The 22,841-nt window shown below is 41.5% G+C and overlaps 2 protein-coding genes across 2 annotated transcripts; both read right to left on the bottom strand.

The window, feature by feature from the left end:
- Positions 1–7,482: 7,482 nt before the first annotated feature.
- LOC111866468 (E3 ubiquitin-protein ligase sina) lies at positions 7,483–13,702 on the bottom strand. The gene is made up of 2 exons (XM_023855443.2): positions 13,611–13,702; positions 7,483–9,140 (listed from the first exon to the last, which is right to left on the bottom strand). Exon 2 carries the CDS (start codon positions 9,132–9,134, stop codon positions 8,325–8,327), a length of 810 nt encoding a protein of 269 aa, XP_023711211.1. The 5' UTR covers positions 9,135–9,140; positions 13,611–13,702; the 3' UTR covers positions 7,483–8,324.
- A 2,631-nt stretch (positions 13,703–16,333) lies between these two features.
- On the bottom strand, positions 16,334–22,403 carry LOC111866467 (E3 ubiquitin-protein ligase SIAH1B-like). The gene is made up of 2 exons (XM_023855442.2): positions 21,710–22,403; positions 16,334–17,330 (listed from the first exon to the last, which is right to left on the bottom strand). Exons 1-2 carry the CDS (start codon positions 21,786–21,788, stop codon positions 16,441–16,443), a joined length of 969 nt encoding a protein of 322 aa, XP_023711210.1. The 5' UTR covers positions 21,789–22,403; the 3' UTR covers positions 16,334–16,440.
- Positions 22,404–22,841: the final 438 nt, after the last annotated feature.

The raw sequence follows: 22,841 nt of genomic DNA, 5'->3' as shown, positions 1-22,841 counted from the left end.
GTGTCAAATAGAGCAGCATACAATAATAATAATAATAATAATAAGAGAGCCGGGACAACTCAGTTGGTACAGCGACGGGCTACGGGCTGGGTGGTCGGGTTTCGACCCCGGCAGGGGTAAGATCTTCTCTTTTCCACAACGTTTATACCGCCTCTGGGGTACACCCAGTCTCCTATACAGTAGATACTGAGGGTACAGCGGCTGGGGCGTGAAGCTGATCACGCAGCTTCATCTAGTGTCGACGTCGAAAATGGTGCTAAAGCCATCCCTGTAACAGGCCGTGGAGGCCCATAGGGTTGTGAGACGTCGAGGCTCCCACATTTTCTAGACAATCTGCTCACAAATGGCGGTAACGTTGTCAGCCTTACACGCCGGCCGCCCTATGCTCTCCAGGAAGATTCCTGGTACTCATTTCTGTTAGAGGCTGAGTCGACCCCAGGGCCATATTACGGCTGGAAGGATTAGGTCAATTTAAAAAATGGACATCATTGAAACTCGAACCCGCGACCTTTCGGCTTGTAGCATAGTGCCTAAACCAACTACACTACCGCGTGCCCCTTCAAGAATGGTGCAGTCCCCAATATATCTTCATGGCATAGTGGTTAGTTAACAAGCACAAGAAAAATAGAAAAATAAGAATATAAATGTGACAGACAGTCTGTCTTGACCCACCTAAAACTAAACTCCGTGGCTTTAGACCGCAAGCCAACTATACCGACCGAGCGACCGCCGTTTGTCGGCGAAATTAGAGCCAGCTTCAGCGGATAGATGGGTGTCACGTGGTCAGCGCAAAGCTTCCCCACGGCCGTTAATTTCGGTTTTCTAGACCGGAGCCGCTATTTCCTTGAAGTAGCTCCTCAATTATCATCACGATGCTGAGTGGACCCCGTTCCAGACCCACTACTTCTCAGAAAATCTGGGAGCGCCTGGAATCTGAACCCAGGAACTCTGGATCTGTAGCCAGGTACTCTGACCACTAGACCACGGAAGCGGTCTATTGACCAACCTAGTTATGAAAATTACATATTTCTATTTAGCCTTGAGATTTATAGCTGTGTTAACATAAAACCCGCCCTTGGTTCGTATCGTGAGAATGGTGACATCTGCACTTTCATATCCTCTCGGTTTCAGTCCCATTTTAATATCATCTCCCACACTTCTGTACTCGCATTTCATTCCAACCATATGTGTACATTCCAATTCAAGTTTCGAAATTATCCTACTACTCCTCAGGTTTACAACTACGCAGTTGAAGAAGTGTCGTTAAACAAGAGAAAACTCGTAAGATTTGAGGTTGCCAAGGCGGTGACCGGATTTTTAACGCCGTTTCGTCTGGTAAATATCTACCGGCCCTGAGAATGGAGGCGGTAAAATTCTCCGAAACATCAATAAACATACTACATGTCTTCAGCCGGTCCCTTCACACTGCCTCAGAGACCCTTCTCTGCTGGAACGACAATACCTTCCCCTGACGCTGTGAACTGTGCCAACATAAATATCGGGGTTGCAGCCCCACCAGGGGAACTGTCTCGGTTTGATGTCCCCATCTTGTAGATAGGCTTGTAATAAGAACCACCGCCTTCTATACCGACAGCAGTAAACTCTGGATGACACTTATCGCCTATTCAGATTGGAACTCACTGCCTTCTAGAACCATCAAGCACCAGTGGACCGGTCGTAATAAGGAAATAAGATTCAATATTCACTTACAGACGGCCATAAGAAGATATTACATCGAGACATACTCTTCCTTCTGTTAAAGAAAGCAAATGGAGTGGTGAAAATGGGATTCGCTTTCTTTTTTGTGAAAAGTTTACTTGATGTTTCTGTGGTTGATGATCGTAGAGGCAGTGACTAAATGACTTGGCAGGCAAACGCCAGACCATAATCATTTTTCTACAACCCTCTTACAATGAAGTGACGATATCAATGGGTGCTTTTGGACGATAACACTCAACTGTGTCACTGACGATCTCTGCGAAACTTTCGATACCAGCTTCTGATTGGTAGAACTCATGGCACGATATTGAATAAAATCGCCGTGAAAGGTTTAAAGTATTAGCTGGCCCTTAAAAGGGCCGTTTTGATAGCCATTTCCACTGTCCCTGGCCGGACGCAAGTCCCCTTGGGTCTGTTAGAACCAAATCCTAGTTCTTTTTTAGTTTAGTTTCGTGGGAAGGGGTGAGACTCCACTTGGTACGTCGACCACTAACTGGCCCCAGATGATAGATGATGAGTGTGGAGCAGTCGGTGGAATGAGAACTGGGAGGGGAAACCGAAGTACTCGGAAAAAACCTATCCCAGTGCCACTTTGTCCACCACAAATCCCACATGCACAAGACGCAGAAACGCAACAGTGTTTGTTTCACGTCCAAAATGCTAACGACGCTGTGTCAGTGAACGGTCTGGGCGTTATGTGAGAATGGATTCTCTGGAGATCCAAACAGCGCACTTCACCATCATGGCACATTCCTTCACTTTCGATTATCTCGAGAACCACGAGGTTTATCAAAAAAAATGTACGGAATATAAATTATACTTCTTGTTATTTCGTACAACTTTTGTTCGAAATATTTTTCGCTCCGATGCATATTTAACGAGTTACCAGCGATAAATTTTGAAGTTCGTTCAGAAACGCTTATGGATTTTTCATATAGTGTGTCCATTAAGTTCGATATTAATCGAAATTACAATTGGCCAACAGATTTTAGCTAAAACTCCTCTATCATCTGCCAGTTCCAGAACTCTCAGTCCCGTTCTCTGCTGCAACTGACATCTCTTCTCACTTATCTTCGCAGTGCTCAATTCTCGACTGTCAATTCTCAACTGACTCAATATAACCACTTAGCACCGTTTCCAACAATACCCTTATTGTTGTGTGTTTACCGATCCGTTGCTTAGAAAAGGGTTCTTCTCTTGTTGCTTGCATGTTAATTTCCGCGGGAACCTGTTCACCGAGCCGTTGCCTGGCAATGAATTATTCCGACTTTCAACGCGTTATGTTCACAATATCATGCCATTTTGCTGGGAGTCGTGTAGCTTTATTGGACATAAAGCACAAATTCATTTTACTACACTTCATGCATGTGAAGAATATATTAATTAATGTATAGGTTTTCTTTAATTTAATATAGATATTTCTGTCGGAGTTTATCAGTTTCATATGGCATTACAACATACCGTTGCAGACTTTCTTAATTCAGTAGAAAGCTATATCGGGGATTTCCCTTCTTATCTCAGATTACTGTAATGTCTCTCATACAAACACTAACGGATTAGATATACCAACTGAAGGACATTACATTATCAAAAATGACAGATAAAGATATTATGAACATTGTCATATTTCTTTTCTTGCTGTACTACCTTGAGACTATTGACACAATTTTCCATTGAATAATTCAAATTTATCTTGTACATTATGACTGACCCGTAAATATGAGTCCAGAGGCAAAGGTGATTATGAAAAGAAAAAGAAACTTCTGGGATATACCACCGTGTAGTCCGCTGAATATCAACAGACGTTTCGGAGGAACACTTTGCCACCATCTGCAGGGTGGAATAATAGGCCCAAGAAAACGTCAGCGTCAAGAAGACAGCAAGCGTATTACATCTGCTTGCTTGCCTTGGCTTACTCTTCGACCATGAAGGTTGAGGCAATAAAATGCTCCGAAACTTTGAACTACCATCTACATTTATGACTCCCAAATATTCTCTTCCATTCAGGCTTTACAGCAAAAATGTTACATGTATTCCACATGTATCCGATGGATTCTACATGCCCTGCCCATCTCATACTTTTTTCTGTAATTACTCAATAATTCTCATATTCGAAGGGTACGGTCTGACGGTTGCAACATCGTATAGTCCGGAAACAGTCTGGCCTTTCGGAAGGTCATATCGCCTCCATTTTCAGGATCGAAGAGTAAACCAAGCAAGAAATCAGCATGAAGCAGGTACAGACACAGGCAGCATGGTGATCTCATATGTGTACTTCTAGTTTTTCTTCAAACTATTGAAAATAGACTGAAAAATATCCTTCCTCTTTCTCAAAACAGCGAAACAAAACCAACTCCATGGCCTGTAGTCCGCAATCGGACTATATCGACCGAGCGACCGCCGCTTGTCGGCGAAGTTAGTGCCAACTTTTGTGGATAGAGGGTATCGCGTGGTCAGTGCAACGGATCCCCATGGCCGTTAATTTCTGTTTTTTAGACCGGAGCCGCTATTTTTCCCATTCAAGTAGCTCCTCAATTATCCTCACGAGGCTGAGTGGACCCCGTTCCAGACCCACCACGTCTCAGAAAATCTGGTAGCGCCGGGAATCGAACCCGGTACCTCTGGATCTGTAGCCAGGAACTCTGACCACTAGGCTACAGACGAAAAAGATTTTTTTTCTCGATAGTATTCTCAGTCTCCAGTTATGCTGCCAATGAACGCGAGATATGGGGATCCTGAGGCCGCATCCGTAAGAATTATCCTTCACCACGTGACGTCTCACTTCGAAAAGAGAATCACGTCACTGAAATCTTTCTTTAANGGTGATCTCATATGGGTACTTCTAGTTTTTCTTCAAACTATTGAAAATAGACCGAAAAATATCCTTCCTCTTTCTCAAAACAACGAAACAAAACAAACTCCGTGGCCTGTAGTCCGCAAGCGGACTATATCGACCGAGCGACCGCCGCTTGTCGGCGAAGTTAGTGCCAACTTTTGTGGATAGAGGGTGTCGCGTGGTCAGTGCAACGGATCCCCATGGCCGTTAATTTATGTTTTTTAGACCGGAGCCGCTACTTTTCCCATTCAAGTAGCTCCTCAATTATCCTCACGAGGCTGAGTGGACCCCGTTCTAGACCCACTACGTCTCAGAAAATCTGGTAGGGCCGGGAATCGAACCCGGGACCTCTGGATCTGTAGCCAGGAACTCTGACCACTAGGCCACAGAGGAAAATTATCTTTTTTTCCCTCGATAGTATTCTCAGTCTCCAGTTATGTTGTCAATGAACGCGAGATACGGGGATCCTGAGGCCGCATCCGTAAGAATTATCCTTTACCACGTGACGTCTCACTTCGAAAAGAGAATCACGTCACTGGCATCTTTCTTTAACATTTCTGTATAAGCACATTAGTCAGCGTGTCCGCGCGGTGTAAGACATGAACTGTCTTTGCCCGGTCGAACACTGGGCTCGTGGGTTCGAATCCCACTCGAGGCATGGATGTGTGTTTGTGTTTATTCTGTGTTTATGTTGTTCTGTGTGCAGGTAGCGGCCTTACAACGGGCTGATCCTCCGTCCAAGGAGTCCTATCGACTGTGTCTGAAATTAAGAATCTGCAAAAGCGGCCAAGGTCCAACAAAACGACTGCAGAGCCAGAGAGAGATAAGCACATTTGAATATGTCACTGTGATGCTCCAATATTTGGGGGGGGGAGAGCAGTTGAACGACTCCCAGAGTCATGAGACGGAAAAATATGGTCATGGGTCCTGCGGGATCCATAACCAAAAATGGTTTTGCTGGCGAGGACCAGCAGCAATATTCTATATGCTGAATCAGTCTCATGACAGCCAGACATAGTGTTAATGCAGGAGTGGAATATTTGACTGGAGAAATTTTAGAGAGGAATACGGTGACAGCAGGACCCTAAATAGCTTTACAGCCTCTCTACACCTACAGTAAGCTATGAAATGTTCCTGTACAGTCAGGAAAAGCGCAGTTCTGCATACTGTTGCAGGTCCCTAACAGACTGTACAGTGACAGCAGGAACCGAAATAGCTTTACAGTCTCTCTACACCTACAGTAAATTATAAAATGTTCTTGTGCAGTTGCGAAAATTCGCGAAATATCCAAAAAGAATCTTCATTATACCTCACTGACTTACAATATCCGTACATGAGTAAAAATATATTTTAATAAATTCTTTAGACCTCGGCGATCCCCCTTTGGAGTACGTCACAACCCACAGTTTGAAATACCATTACTTAAATAAATTCAGCTCGAGATACATTATCAGTTTCTTGTTTCGGATGCAGCAAAAACTCTACTCAACTTACTGCATCTGCTGATAGCTTACAAGTGGGGCCATTTCATGACGCTCTGCCTTCTGTTCATCCTATCTTTACGAGGTCGAACGAGCACTGCCTGGGGACGTTTACACTTAAATTTTTTTCCCTTCACCTCGTAACATGTAATGCCCGTAAAGGTAAGGTAAAGCTATCCCTGTAAGCCCGTGGAAGCCCATAGGTTTGTGAGACGTCGAGGCTCCCACATTTTCTAGAAAATAGGTTCACAGATGACGGTAGTGGCTCAAACTGCTCCCCCCTACTTTCTACTTCCACATTTCTCTCTTTCTCTTGTTCAGGGGTGGAAATGGCTTATCAGAACTGGGTAGACAGTCCGATTCAAAATGGTTAGACGCACCAGTTCGGTAGAAATGTTCGATGGGGATAACCAACAGATATTAAAACGGAATTATTGATGTGTATGCTTATGAATTCGTTCCTACATGTATCGTTGTGGGAAAAGTAGTTATGGCATCTTAAGGCATGGAAATAGCTCCATTACAATGAAGCTGTCTGTAAATAAATATACGGCGCTCACGCCCCTTTCTAGCCCTGGCCTCCTTCGTGCATCTGTGGTTTAACTAACTCACTTCATGGAGCTGAGCCCTTCTTGAGAAGCCGCAAGTTGTGTAGCTACTGAAGAACTTCCCAGCATTTTATGTAACCCTAAAGTTCATTATAGTGTTCACAAGAACACTCCAGTGGTCCCTATCCTGAGCCAGACCAATCCAATCCATACCACCCCATCCTCTCTCTAAAGTTCATTTTAATATTAACCAGACAACCATGTCTTGGTCTTCCTAGTGTAATGGTCTCTTTACTTCCGGCTTTCCCACAAATATCCTACATCCATTCCCATTATCCCTATGTATGCTACATGCCCTGTTCATCTCATTCTCCTTGACTTGATCATTCTAATTATATTTGGAGAAGAGTACAAGTTATGAAGCTCCTCATTATGCAGTTTTTTCCAACCTCCTGTCACTTCATCTCTCTTCGGCTCAAATATTCTCCTCAGCACCCTGTTCTGAAACACCCTTATTCCATGTTCCTCCTTTAATGCCAGAGACACCGTTTCATATCCATACAGAACCACAGGCAAAATTTTTGTTTGTATTTTAATTTCTTTTTTTTTTCTTTTTTTCCCCCTTTTTTGTTTTTAGACAGCAGACGAGAAGACAAAATGTTCTGGACTGAATGATAGCAAGCATTACCCACATTGTATCTCCTTTTAATTTCCTCCTGAATCAAATTTTGATTTGATACTGTCATTCCAAAATATCTGATCTGCGCCACTTTTTGAAAACATATGCTACCTATCTTTATGTCATGATTCTTCCTTGCATTCTGATGAGTAGAGAGCAACATATACATATATACGTATATACATATACTTAAGTGAAAAATAAAGGCGTGACCATTGGTTCAATGGGTGAAGCAAGCCTGATACTATTAATCTGTTACACTGACGGTCACCACTTATTACTGTACACAACGCAATATTCATACATTAAAATTGAAATTGAGATATGATGTTAAAGGATTGTCAGTTCTTACACAACACATACATCCTTTCTTTTCAATTTCCTCTTACAGATATTATGATCATAAAGCTAAATATTATATTATTTAAGCACTCAAACAGGCCTCAGGATAGATACATGATTAATATCTCTTTAATTACTTGTATTATTTATTTTCTGTTAAATTATCAAATCTAAGGAGTAATGCAATTTGTAAATTTTATATAAACCAGTTTTACCTTTTAGAAATTAATCATATCCTCCGATATTTGTAATACATTTCATATTTAGTAAAATTACTTTCATGAAAAATAAAGTTTTAATTATAAAAATATGGAACATAATTGGAAATATGTAAAATTCTAAGGCTATAAAACATCTTAATTAATTTTATTCTAAGAGAAAATTATGATAAACCCATCACCGTTTATGTAGTAACACAAAGTAATAAATACTCAAGGAATAATTTAAAATACTGTAACATATTGCAGAGCATTGCCACGACTATGTCAGATTTCATTTTGGTTTTGCCACAACATTATTATTTGATAAATTACATCCTTCTTTCTGGTCCCTAGCAACCTTAATTAATATTTTTTTGATAATTTGAATCATGGAAATGCAATTTCTCCTTCTTTATGTACAAATATTATAATCACATTCACTAACGTTCTGATGTGTTCAGTAATTATTGTCTATTTCATCTGCTACTACATTATCATAATCATCATTGTCACTCCCACTCACATTTCCCTTCGTTTTTCCACCGAATTTGTTACGTCATTAGGAAAAATATAAATTTCAAATGGTAATACACCATTCTTAATGAATTTCTCTACACTTCTATAATGAATCGCAACACAGTCACCGCCTTTAATAATTTCTTCAACATCGTCCATAAAACTTGACGTTTTGAGAGAATATGAAATAGATTCACCTCCTCTTCTCTTTGATACACGAAACCTGTACTTGAATTTTGAAGAATTCTTCTTTGGACCAATATGAAAGCTAACACAGTAAAAGATATCATCTCTGACCTCCCAGATTATATAAAATATCTCGTTTAAAGTAAATATTGTTTGTCGGAAACTTGATGTTTCTGATATGTTTCTTAGAACAGTCTTGAACGGACCATCCAACTCGACATGGTCTCCTGGGCTGTTATGCATTTCTTGTACATGAGTCTTCAGTTCTGGCAGCGGACCTGCCCAAAAGCAATCTTCCTTAGATATCTTACGGTAAGGACATGTGTGATTACGGTAAGGACACTGTCCTTCGTGGTCTTTGATGGTGTGTAGGGTGAAAGATTCAGAACAGCCTACCATCTTGTTGACGCAGGGGTAGTTTATAGCTGCTGCAAGGTTTTCCAGAGACAAGTTTCGAATCCACTGAAGCTGGTTTCTGCAAGTGGGACAGTGATCTAACCGTGGTCGACACGATGAGCACACATTGTGTCCTGTCGAGCACTGGGTGATGGGAGGCGTCATGTAGCCCATACACACAGGACACTTCAGTTCACGCAGGATCAGCTGGTGTTCCAAGGATGACGTCATTGTAATCTTCAGGAAAGAATCAGAGCAGTTCGCGTTAAGATCTCTGTAATTTTGCTGTTTACACTTTTAAGTTAATACTATCTACAGTACATAGCGATGAGTGGTAGGATAAATTATGAATTTGAAGGATTTGGAAGGAAGTCTGTAGTGGCGGTCTGGATAGTCGGTTTTCCCGCCTAGTTTCGAACCAAGCTCCTCCCAAGTACCACTTCATAGTGTTACCACTACACCATCATAATTAGTCTAATATTATCTGGGCAAATTAAAAAGAAAGAGAGAAATTAGCGACGTTTAAGGCTCTCATGGCCATAAGTAATAATATTGTAGCGTGTACAGCCATTACTACGCAACGACCACGAGATATGCGAATTAACAACGATCGTTTCTGGTCAACGGCTCGGTAAACACGTTCCCGCGGCTACAGACACGAACGGTGTTTTCTATTTGGTCCGTGTAGAGATGTTATAACCAGAAAAGTTGGAGCATTGGGTTCAGTTAACAGAGAGTTCTGCACGGGAGCCTGTGAAGATAGAACCTGAGCGCGAGAATCTGAAGAATCACAACTGTTAGAAGCCGTTACCAGGGAAAGGCTGGAGAAGACATAGGAGATTGGAAAAGGCTTAGCGTGTGCTGTGGTGATTTCTGAATTGTGGAGATCAGCGATAGTGTTATAAGTACTTGTAGTTCCGGGTCGTATGTATAAGTAGTCAGCAAAACCATTCACCAATCCAAACTCCGTCTATGGTCACCCTTACATCGCGACAATATCTGAAGTTTTGCGACTTTTCGGATTAACGTACTGTTTTATGTATTCAGGGTCGCATGATAAGTTTAGCAGGCAGGAAGCCAGCAATCCGCTTGCTTCTTCTGCTTAACTTACAACCCTGAAACTGGAGGCAGTACGTTCCTCCGAAACGCCCGTAAACTTCTACCACACTGCAATGGCTCACATCATAAGAGGACGATGCTGTTTAAGAGACGTTGCGTTATACGGCCAAAATGTTTCTGGAAGTTATCACCTCTCCTCATCCCTGCATAGCACGCATAAGCAGGCCAATCATTATGCTTTCTCCTACAAATGTTCTGTTTTAAATGTCATCATAGTAAAAACTTAATTCAGTTCTTTATTCATAAGAGACTGCGACGAACCAGAGAATAATTAACCCCCTCCCCCCACAAAGAACAAAAACAAACAAGGAAAACTAAATAAAGTCAGGTAGATCCTTAAGAGTTCTGACGATGGTAGAACACTCAGAACTGCTGTGTTTTTGGACTTTGCCATCGTCCGGTATTCTAAAGGACACAACGTTTGGGAAACTGGGTCTGTTTCCGTACTCAGGTGAGGGGGAGACACCTACTTCGTTGGGTCCCTTAGAAAGAGCTAACCTCAACATCAATTCATTAATTTAATTATATTACCTTATTAACAAGAACCCGCGGCTGTTCCTATTCTGAACCATATGAATCCAGATAAATCATAGGTAATGTTCATTTTAATATTATCCTCCCGTCTACGTCCAGGACTTCCTAGTGGTCTCTTTCATTCAGTTTCTTATACAAATTTTGTAATTATTTAAGCCCCACCCCTATCATCCTTCTTAATGTGTTTATTCTTATAGCATCTGGCGAGAAGCACAAGTTAGGAAGCTCCCCATTATGTAATTTTCTCCATGTTCCTGTCACTTAATCACTCTTACGTCCAAATGTTTTCTTCAGCACTCTGTTCCCAACACACCCTCAGCACTATAAATATTAACTTTTTGAATATTATCCATCATCCTATTTTTTATTTAAAAACAGTGTTTTGAAGGCTGACTCTGTCTCCGTCTTCATGTAAAAGCTTACTCAGATAGGGACCAACTCTATCGATTGGGCCCAATCGAGTACGCTTTTACCTGGGGAAGGAGACAGAGTCGAGTCTCCGAAATAATATTTTAAAATAAAAAAACATGACGATGGAAAATGTCCAAAAAAGGTAATAATTATTAATATACCATCGACACAAACTTTTATATCTCATTTAACCTCAGCAATCATAATCATACCCATAACATCATCATCATCCATGGTGAATCATACCCAATACAGTAGCAGATCAAGTGAACACGCTACTCCTAAATGTCAGATTGCATCAGAGTTGTCAGAAGTGGCTTGCTTGGACACCTGTCAAATGGTCCCCTAATTCCAGCGTGTGGGCACCACAGGCACATAGATGACTCCTTGTATAGTTTGGAATGTATGTATGTATGTATGTATGTATGGGGGTGGGGGGCTGCCAATAATTGAAGTCTTTGCTTATTTACATGCTTAAATAACAGCCCATGTAAATAAATAAGGAACTGAATTGAATTACTGGCAGCACACACACACACACACACACAAGTACTAACAGCTCGATCACAATGCCTCTAAGAACTATACAAGGAATAAAAAATTATCTGGCTTACTTAACAGTCCTGATAATATTAAAATAAATAAATAGGATTGGGTGATGTGGACCGGATTCATCTGGCTCAGGATAGGGATCAATGGATGGCTCTTGTGGACACGGTAATGAACTTTCGGGTTCCATAAGATGTTGAGAAATTTTTGAGTAGCTGCACAACTGGCGGCTTCTCAAGAAGGACTCACCTCTATGGAGTTAGTTTGTTCAGGGTATTCGCCATCTTAAAAAAATCGATGTTGCAAAAAGGCTGCAGTTTTTTAGTATGCGCTCAAGTTTATTGAAATCAGTAACTGGAAAAAAGTTCCAGGCAACAGAAGCGACTCCAGTTTAGATCTGATCAAAGCAAAATACAGCCTCGATACTCGTAGACTGCCTTCGGTAGGAAAGTAAAATGTAAGTGTACCAATTAACCCTAACAATTTCATTGCATGTGAAAAAAGAAAATTGACATAATGATGAAAATAAAGTTTACAATCTACATGTACACCCAGATCCTTACTACAATCTGTTCGCAATATAAAAGAGTTTCCAAATCTGTATTGATAGTTTAAAACGTTCGTTTTCCTGGGGGGGGGGAGAAATCTAATTTTACTGAAAAAAGGCTTCATATAATCTGTCGAACACCATTAGTATACACGACCAGTATCTGATTGTAAAAGCAAGCAATCCCTAGGTTAACTAATAGCTTATTAGACTTTAAGGTCGTGAGCAAAATGAAGACATTTGGAGTGATTAATTACGTCACATAAACCATAGCGAAGGCTGTACAACTGACCCCTGAGGTACGCCTCACTGCACGACGAAAGACACAGAAAATATACGAGAATAACGTACACGAGATGCTTGTCTGTTAAATAACTGAGAAACCCTTTACATAACCGGAAGGTTATCCACAGTTACTGAGTTTGTGTGGAACAGTGCTGAAGGCATTACCAAAATCAAAATAGATGGAGAGAGTTTGACCTTGTGATCAGACTGAAGGGGTAACAAAGTCAGAGAAAGTGGCCAAGTTGTTAACAGTGGATTTAGACTTGATAAAAAGCTGCTGGGATTGGTTTGATTTAGTTTTTTAAAAATGTGAGAAACATGGTCATATATGATAAATTAAAAAACTTTAGATAATTATTTAATAATAGCTATGGACCTCTATTTTCCGAGAGTTTTTCTTTAAATAATAATAATAATAATAATAATAACTGGGATAATGAAGTCTGTATAGCGACTGAATAATAATAATAATAAAGAGTAATAATAATAATAATAATTCATGTTACAGTGCCCACAAAGAACGTCATTCAGCACTTCGGCAAAACACAGTTTCCTGACTGAGGCTCTTCGTGTGTTTCCTCAGCCCCTCCTGGCAAATGCCGGGATAGTATATTGAAATAGGTCACGACATATTCCTTCTAAATCCTTTCAAATTCATAATTCATTACTCATCCTACTATTCTACTCTATATAATCTGAGCTACTGACAGCAACGACAAACAGTTTATTGTATTAATGTATTAAACCATTCGAAATAAACTGCAAGATAGGGGAATTACAATTTTATGTAGACTCCACCTTACACAACCACGAAGAGGTCTATCCTCTGGGATGTGACACCATGTAATACAATTTAGGTACACAGACGTTTCGGAGGAATATACTGAATCCATTTTCAGGTCCGAATATATAATAGCAAGCTGAGCATATCTTCGACCCTGAAGTTGGAGACAGTATGTAGTATTAAAGAGGTATGTAAACCTTGTATCAAACTACACGGCGTCATGTCCCGTAAAATAGTTCTCTTCTTGCAGCACTAAGAACATCAAATCTAAAGTAATCATATAAATCCGTTCGCACGTAACTGATAAGACAAATAAATTATTTTAAGCTTTCTCTGCCTACGTCAAATTTAATAATATTTATATTTTGTGTCGTTATATATTTGACTTTAATACAGTATAACTATGTAAGTATCACACATATTCTCTAATGATAATTACGTTGAACTCTGAGTGTATAATCACCAGTTCATTGCTTACCAGCGGACAGCTTTGTTTCTCCTACGGTAACTCCGACCTGACATGTAAACTCACTCACTGGCATCTACTGCTCACTAGAACCCACTAGAATTTGTCTGTGTAATTCTGAAGGTTCTAGAGGGAGCTGTGTATTACGTCACACGTAACGACTTCCAACATCATTTAAAACATTTGTTTTTCAACTGCTCGGACTTGACAATAGGCATGGCATGCAATATGTTAACTCCATAACGAGGTGTAACGGTAAAAAGGTGAAGTTGTCCCTGTGCTTAACTAATTAAGCACTAAGTAATGGAGGCGTATGGGGGAGTGGATGTATAGATCCACATTTTCTTGACTTCGGCACTAGTTGGAGGTGAGTGGTCAGCTTCACGTCATAACTGCACAATTTTTGCCTTCAGAAGTAGCTTCATGCCTATAAGGTAAGGTAAACTATCCCTGTAACAACTTGAGTAGCCCATGGAGTTGTGAGACGTCGAGGCTCCCATATTTTATAGACAATCGGCTCACAGATGGCAGTGAGGTTGTCAGCCTTATGCCCCCCCCCCCCAGGAAGATTCCTGGTACTCACATCTGTTGGAGGCTGAGTCCTATAGGTGCTTTTTGTAAACACACTGGGCGACATGATACATACATGTAAAAAACAGTAATAAATATATGTGTAACGTTAAAAGTTGTCCCTGTGCTTAATTAGTTAAGCAAAAATCATAAAGGCGTAAGTAGAAGTAGAGTTATAACTCCACCACTAGATGGAGGCGATCGGTTAGCTACATGCCCCGGCCCCCTTACCCACATTTGATAGAAGGCTCGTTGGACTCCAGAGCTGGTCTGGACGATGTGGAAAAGAGAACAACCTATTTTCCTTGCCTGGAATTGAAACCCGGTCGTCCGGCCTGTAATCCATTGCTTTACCGACTGAGCTATGACGGCTCATGATATGTAGGTAATTGTTAAAATGTATAAATATTGGGGTAGGTGCGAGGATTATCGTCAAAAATTCGTGGGAGACGTTCAGGAAATAGGGTAAGTTGGGATTGTCTGCCGATCTACGGAGATTTACAATGCGTCGGTTTTTTTTGCAGTGTTGGTATTTCTGCGGTTGTGCTTGAAGCAGGTAGCAGGTAGCAGGGAGCTCTGCTTGGTAGCTGCTTCGTGTTGGTTTATTGTTTGACTTATTCTTGGGCGTTGAAGATGAAGGAGAAATTTTCCTCCGAAACACTGGTTGACTTTCAACGGGCTATATGTCGCTATACCCCAGAACACAGAATAATTCTTTATTTTACTATATCGTGGTATTTGCCTGAGAGGACTGAATAAAACCACAAAAATCCTAAGAGAAGTCGTTAAGTGACCCGGCCGGGATTCGAATTGGGCACGTCCGGTATACAAGTTACAACCGTTACCACTTGAGTCCATTTTCCTTCTGTATTCTTCTACTTCTTTCCCGGCGCTGCAAGCCTGTGTTGTCTTCGCCTTTTCCAGGGGTATAAAAGAATATATTTCCGGGATGGGGTCATTAACCCCACGCCCAAATCCCATGGCCATGGACTGAACTTCGTCTGACATCTACCCTTTAACTTCTCCGGCATGGGTGGCCTACCAGGTGCTAACGTTCCCGCCAGCATAGCTCTCCGGGTCATTAGGGCACGCAAACCTCTCCACGATAAGGCGGTAATCCTCCCTTACTGTATTTTATTATTGGTTGAATAGCATATACAGGAAACACGGGGAAACAAATGTGTTACAGTATTAGGGTAAACAGAAATATGGGTTTTAAATAGCTCGTAACAAATCACATACTTCTGTGTCACGGTATATTATCTGTCCAAAAGGTAAACTTGTTCCTGTAAGGTATAGCTGTCCATGTATCAAGCCGTGGGGGCCCATACGGTTGTGAGAAGTTGAGGCTCCCTGGCTCATAAATGGAGGCCAGTTTGTCAGTTTCACGCGCCGGCCGCCCTTTACTCTCTAGGAATCCTCCTAGTACTCATTTCTGTCGACCCCAAGGCCATAGTGCGGCTGGAATGATTAGGTCAATTGAAAAATCCACTTCATCGGGATTCGAACCCGAGACCTTCCGGCTTGTAGCATAGTGCCTTAACCAACTATGTTACGCGTACATAACTTGTCTCTGTGCTTCATTAATTAAGCATGACGCCATCAAGACATACAGAGGAGTGGAGACATAGCTCCACCATTCCTGATATCGGCTCTAGATGGAGGTGAGTGGTTAGCTTCACGTCCCGGCCGCCTTGCTCCCGGTAATCATAGGATAGGAAGTTGGTTAGGCCCTAGAGCCAATCTGGACGCTATGGAGAACAGAAAAAAATCTTACCTCTACGGGGAATCAAACCCAAACCGCCCAGCTCGTAGCCCGTCGCTATACCGACTGAGCTGTCTTGTCCATCACTTGTGAGAGGTTGCAGTGTTGTAGTGAACTGAACAAGTTGCGATTCCATTGAATTTCGGATACAACCCAGCAAATTATTTGGACCAAGGAATATGACGTGTGAAATAAAAAAATAATGTTTACTCATAATGCAAATTTATTCATAATTACTGATGAAAATAAAACTGTTTACAGCCCCAGAACATATTAAAATATTTGAGTATTTCATAGGGTTTCATCCTTAGATCTCTTGTGCTACTGATTTGGAAATGTTTCTTCATTTTAATATTATTACCAAAATTAATTCATGTCCTTTAAAATCTGTTATCATTTCTTCAAAGATCGTGTCCAGGTATTATGGATAATTACGTATTTGATGATTTTACATGCCACATTAGTAATATTCGCATAACCTCAGATGTTAATTAAAATTAAAATTATTCAGTTTTCTTCATTTTCACCTTCAGTATCATCACTGTTGTCCGAATCATCACAGTTATCATGTTGAAGAAACTCGATTTCATATGCTAAACAGTCGTTTTCTATAAATTTCTGTACACAACCATAATGAATATTGACGCAGTTTCCAGTGTCAAAAACTTCACTTACATCTTCAAATAAACATCTTGTAAAAAGGCAATAAGAAATAGTCCCTATTCCTTTTCTAGTTAATGAAAATCTGTACTTATATTTCGAAGAATCAGTCAATGGCCCAATATAATATGCAACAGCGAAGAAAATATTTCCATTCGTCTTGAAAAGCACATAGAATGTTTTACCTAGTGCAAATACAACTTGCTTAAAACGAGAATTTTCAGATAAATTTATCAACAACCCATTAAAACATCTTTCTATTTCAACACAGTTCCCATTTTTATTATGATCCTTCTGAATGTGTGTTTTAATCCCTGAGAAAGGTCCCACCCAAGTGCATACTTCATTCGACAACACTGCAAATGGACATTGTTGGCTGCCAAACTGACACGACTTCTCGTGGTCTTCAATGTGATGCACTGGGAATGCTTCATTGCAACCGCTTAGCCTATAGAAACAGGGGTAATTCACACCCGCGGCAAGATTTTCCAGTGCAATATTGCGCACCAGAAGTAGTGCCTTTCTGCAGGTGGGACATTCAGTGAGGCGAGGACTACAATACTTGCAAATGCTGTGCCCCGTCGAACACTGGTAGATAGGTGGGATCATGTATGCTAGACAAACAGGACATCTCAGCTCTCTTAATATGGAGTTCACAGAGTCCTTACCAGATGGCTGGATCGTCTGCGTTCCAATACTCATCGACATTTTCTCTTCGCAGTTTTCAAGTTTTATACCTGAAAATTACAGATACGTTACCGCAAATATCAATGTTACTATCGTAACATAGCAACATGGTAATATATTAAAACAATAAACAAACGGAATGTATGTATCTTAGCATCCTCACTAGATAGACAACAAGCATACCAAAAAAAAAAGACAACACATGTCGCATAGCAGGAGCAACTACTTTGATTTAGTTTAGAAACACTGCGAACACGAAAAACACCGACCGCAGAACCGCGGAAGACACGGCAGTTCCCTTCAGAATTTCGACATATGAGGGAAGAATGGGCCAAAACATAAAGTAAAAACGTAACTATCCCTGTAACAGGTCGTGGAGGCCCATAAGGTTGTGAGACGTCGAGGCTCCCACATTTTCTCTAGACAATCAGCTCACAGATGGCGGTAAGGTTGTCAGTCTTACGTGACACCAGCCCTTTACTCCCAGGAAAATTTCTGGTACTCATTTCTGTTAGAAGCTGAGTCGACCCCAGGGCCATAGTGTGGCTGGAAGGATTACGTCAATCAAACGATCCAATTAACTCATCGGGATTCGAACCCGCTACCGCGTGCCCCTGACACATGTAGTGACGAATTTTAAAAAGGATTGAATTTGAAATCTTTATACTGTTGCATGTTTTACGGTAAACGAAACTGAAACTAAGAGGAACTCTATCTTTTTGTCTGTGTACCTCAAGTACTTTTCTCCGTTTTTGTGAGGTCTGTATCGCATCAAAGGAAAGTATACGATTAGTTCTTCCCACAACTTATTGTTAAACAAATTTTGATACAAAAAGGCTTTCAAAGCGGGGACCTGAAGAAAATATACTGTGGCATGCAGACCCGTTGCTAGGCAACGGACGCGAAAGCAGCAGCTATACAACAGCTAAGTAACAGCTCTGGAAAGAGCCATATTTCCACCGCAATAATTGAACGGCGTTTTTTGTGCGGTCCGTGCCGAGATGTTATAAGCAGGACAGTTGGTGAAAAGTGGGTTCACTCAGCAAGTGGGGTGGAATCAACTTGTTGGCAAGTGACTCAATTAGTCGGTTGGTTTGTTGGTGAGTTAGTCGGTGGACACCTGGGGCTCAGTCGTTGTCAGCTGCTAATGTGAGAAGCTGGTAGCTGAGGCAGGGGACAATTCGTGAATCCGGAGGAAGGGGGACGTCTACCGTTGAAGCCGCTACCAAGGAACGGTTAATCAAGTCAGAAAATACTTTGTGTGCTGCAGTTAGTGATGTTTGGAGTGTAACTCAGTGAGACTAACCTAGTTATTTGTAGTTGTGTGTAAGTGTTCAATAAATCCGATTACCAATCCAAACCCCGTCTACAGTAACACTACTCGTAAACACCATGACAGTATGAAACGAAGAGATATGTAATAACAGGAGAATGTACTTAACTGCGTAATGAGGCACAGAATTACTGGGGCTTTTGGACTTCTTCCACAAGCATACCTTCTAGAAAATAGAAAACATGACGTTTCGGAAACTGAATCTGTTTCCATCCTCAAAGGGGCCCAACTGAGTAGGTGTCTTCCCTCCGCACCTGAGGACGGAAACAGATTCAGTTTCCGAAACGTCATGTTTTCTATTTTCTAGAATACCGGACCACAGCAAAGGCCCAAAACCCCAGTAATTGTGTTATACCCTTTAGAATTTGCTGCGTAACGAGGACTTCTCATATTCTGTGCTTTTGGCCAACGACGACTATGATGATCAAATCAGAGGCATGCTATAGAACATATACAGAAGGAAGCACAGATATTAGACAGTAACTAAATACAGTGTGTTTCGGCCGCGCCATAGCTCAAGCGGTTAGTCGCTGGCTTCCCACCGCGGCGGCCCGGGTTCGATCCCGGTTCTGGTCAAGTGGGATTTGTGGTGAACAAAGTGGCGCTATGGCAGGTTCCCTCCGAGTACTTCGGTTTCCCCTGCCAATCTTCATTCCACCAATTGCTCCACAATCACCCTACCTATCATCTGGGGCTGGTACAATAGGCTAGAAGTGGCCGCAGTACAAGGGACTTGGTCCCACCCCACTAGCATTAATAAAAAAATAAATGTTTCTTATTCTAGTGACACAATGGGCTTAATTAATCTGGCTTAGGACAGGGACCAGTGACATGCTATTGTGAACACGGTGGTGAACAGTATTATAACCTTGAGATATGACGCCGTGTAGTCAAATAGAAATGCACTGACGTTTCAGCGTACTGTCTCCCTTTTAAGGGTTGAAGAGTAAGTCAAGCAAGTAACCAGAAAGAAGCGGGCAGTACGTCGGTACACCCCAAAAGATAGTACCTTCCATATTCAGCGCTGCGATAACCTCAAATCCGACAGGACAACGAATTTTCAGGTTTTAGAAAATGCTCGGAATATCTTAAGTAGCTGAGCAACTACTAGCTTTACTGGGTTTTTGGAAGTTTTCCGTCGTCCGGAATTCTAGGTAATAGAGGACACGACGTTTCAGAAACTGGATATGGATCTCATATGATTGAGATTAGCTCTCTCTAAGGGGCCCAACTGAGTAGGTGTCTTCCTTTCTCACCTGAAGACGGAAACAGATCCAGTTTCCGAAACGTCGTGTCCTCTATTACATATAATTCCGGACGACGGAATACGTCCAAAAACCCAGTAATTCTCTGTGTCATCCACCATCGTCAGAAACCTTAAAATCAAGTACTAGCTTCTTAAGAAGTTATCATTTCCATTGGATTAGCTAGTCAATCTATTTCACTTTTGTTTATTACTGTACCAGGTTGTTTACCCAACGTCAGTACGCGTATACTTAGGATGTGTAATGCTGGATCTCAACGATATTAATGTAAGGCGTACCTGAACTGTTAGGAAATTACTTCATTACAATGTAAACATTCGCCTTTTCTACGAATTATTAAAATCTGGCGTTTATTTTTGCAACATTTAAAATATCAACAAAAAGCTCTGGCAAGAACTAATCGCTCACTTTCCTTCCATACGACACGGACCACATAGAAAACGACACATCCAACAGTTCTTTTAATGCCGCGGTAAACGATCTTACCGAGCCGTTGCCTAGCAACAATAGGATACAGACTGATGGAGTGGATTTATGAAGTACGAAGCTGAGATGGGCTTAGGTGCTATGAGATATATACCAAGTTTAATAAAAATTGATTCAGCCATTAGAAAGTTGACAGGGGGAGAGGGATATACAGACTGCATGGAAATCGCATAAACCCCTTTAGTATTTTCAAAATACGAATTAGAATGATCAAGTCAAAGAGGATGAGGTGGGCAGGGCATGTGGCACGAATTTGGGGGGGGGTGCATAGAGGATATTGGTGGGAAAGCGAGAAAGAAAGAGACCACTGTGAAGACCAAGACGTTTGTAGGTGGACAATATTAAAATGGATTTTAGAGAGATAGTATGGGATGGTGTGGATTGGATTGATCTAGCTCAGGGTAGGGACCAGTGGAGGGCTCTTGTGAACTCGGTTCCTTCGGGTTCCATAAAATGCTGGTAAATTCTTGAGTAGCTGCAGATTTGGAGGCTCCTCCAGAAGGGCTCAGCTTCACAAGTAAATAAGTACGGAAGTAAGGACCGCGCCATAGCTCAAGCGGTTAGTCGCTGGTTTCCCACCGCGGCGGCCTGGGTTCGATCCCGGGTTTGGTCAAGTGGGATTTGTGGTGGACAAAGTGGCGCTGGGGCAGGTTTCCCCTGCCAATCTTCATTCCACCAATTGCTCCACAATCACCCTCACCTATCATCTGGGGCTGATACAATAGGCCAGAAGGGGCCGCAGTACAAGGGAATTAGTCTTACCCCACTAGCAATAAAAAAAAAGGTACGGAAGTAGGCTTCAAACTATACNACTGACATTTCTGTCGTCCGGTAGAGCTTAGAAGCAATACCTTGATTACCTTATGTATACACTGATATGTTGGGATTTTGGACTTTATCCATCGTCCTAGTTTTTAAGATAACAAATAAAAACACGACGTTTCGGAAACTGGATCTGTTTCCGTCCTCAGGTGAAGGAAAACACATATTCAGTTTTGTCCCTTAGAAAGAGCTAGCCTCAATCACTGGACCAGTGATCCAGTTTCCGAAACGTCGTGTTTTTATCTGTTATCTTAAAAACCAGGACGATGGATAAAGTCCAAAATCCCAACATATCAGTGTATACATAAGGTAATCAAGGTATTGCTTCTAAGCTCTACCGGACGACAGAAATGTCAGTGCCTTAGGAGAAATTGTTATAGAGAAGCAAGCAAAAGGACTATTCTGTCAGAGTTCTTGAAAATGTCTATCGTCATGCAAATTTGGTCGAAACAGGTGAAACAACGCGGAAATGTATAAAGAACAGACACACAAGACGTCAAGTGTAAACAGATGTGGCCCTTACCTGCGCTGCCTACTGACGGTGGGTAGAGGCTCCTGTGAAGGTATGCCCTGCTTCTTACAACACATACCTTCCCTTTCATTTCAGAGGCCGCATGACGTCACATGAAAGCACCGTAATGACGTCACTTAAGCTTTCTTTTTCACCCAGGCTGCTTGGAGATATCAACTCAGATTGTATAGGACTGAATGGTATTATGATGATGAGTGTATAATGAATTTCAGTGTGTAGGGATGTGGTCGTGGCCTAATTTAAGGTGATATACCAGCGTTTGTCTGAAGGGACTGAGAATAGCCGGTCTCCAGCCTGAGACCTCCCAAATACAATTCACATGCGTTATCGCGGCAATAAATATAAGAATTATTGCCTTGTGGGATGTGACGCTATGTAGACTAATATAAGTGTACAAAATTTTCGGAGCAGTTTTCTGGCTCCGTCTTCAGAGTAGAAGACGACGGAATAAGTTTCTCAAAAACGTTAATGCGAGACAGGGTCAGTAAATAGGTCACAAATGGATATAAAACGTAATGTGTGCTATTCGAACGTGGGGGGAAAAAAACATTTATTTCTCGACATATCTTCCACCAGCTGGTCCCATCTTTACCAGTGTATCGAAACCAGGAATAAAAAAGGCTTTTGACTGTTGTCTCAGCCACTTCCGCACCTGTTCGGGCATCATCTGCGACTTTCGAACGTCCTTGAGAGAATTTCTCGGCCCAGTTGTGAACGCTTTACGCGACAAACACTTCCCACCGCAAACAAGAAACATTTATTTATGAATATCATTTGCACAGAGTCCTTTTGCTCACACACAAAAAAAAAAAACATAACAGAACGCTGCTCTTCGATGATACTCAAGCACGGTAGCCATTTTGATCACTGAAACCAGCCTCTGAACATGCGCATGCGCGTCTGCTACCTAGACTGTCACGAAGCTGGACTGTGCTGCTACCTAGTGATACGCACAGAAAACCTATTATGCCCATTACAGCTGTTTTACTTCCATTTGTGACCTATTTACTGACCTTGCATCTTTCCATCGTGCTATACAGTATCATGTCGCAAAAGACAGTAATCATGTTGAACTGTTTATTTACATATTTATTTATCCGAGGCACCCATTTAGTCACATGGG

The sequence above is a fragment of the Cryptotermes secundus genome, unplaced genomic scaffold, assembly GCF_002891405.2.
Source record: "Cryptotermes secundus unplaced genomic scaffold, Csec_1.0 scaffold300, whole genome shotgun sequence".
NCBI lineage: Eukaryota > Metazoa > Arthropoda > Insecta > Blattodea > Kalotermitidae > Cryptotermes > Cryptotermes secundus.
Note: the sequence above shows the minus strand (reverse complement) of the source record. Positions and strands in the feature narration are given on the sequence as shown.

What these genes read in the sequence shown, in the direction of transcription:
- LOC111866468 (XM_023855443.2), bottom strand. Translation starts at nt 9,134, where the DNA reads ATGACGTCATCCTTGGAACACCAGCTGATCCTGCGTGAACTGAAGTGT.
- LOC111866467 (XM_023855442.2), bottom strand. Translation starts at nt 21,788, where the DNA reads ATGAAAGGGAAGGTATGTGTTGTAAGAAGCAGGGCATACCTTCACAGG. An exon ending in ACCGTCAGTAGGCAGCGCAG is followed by an intron (nt 17,331 to 21,709) that starts GTAAGGGCCACA and finishes TGTAATTTTCAG; the next exon opens with GTATAAAACTTGAAAACTGC.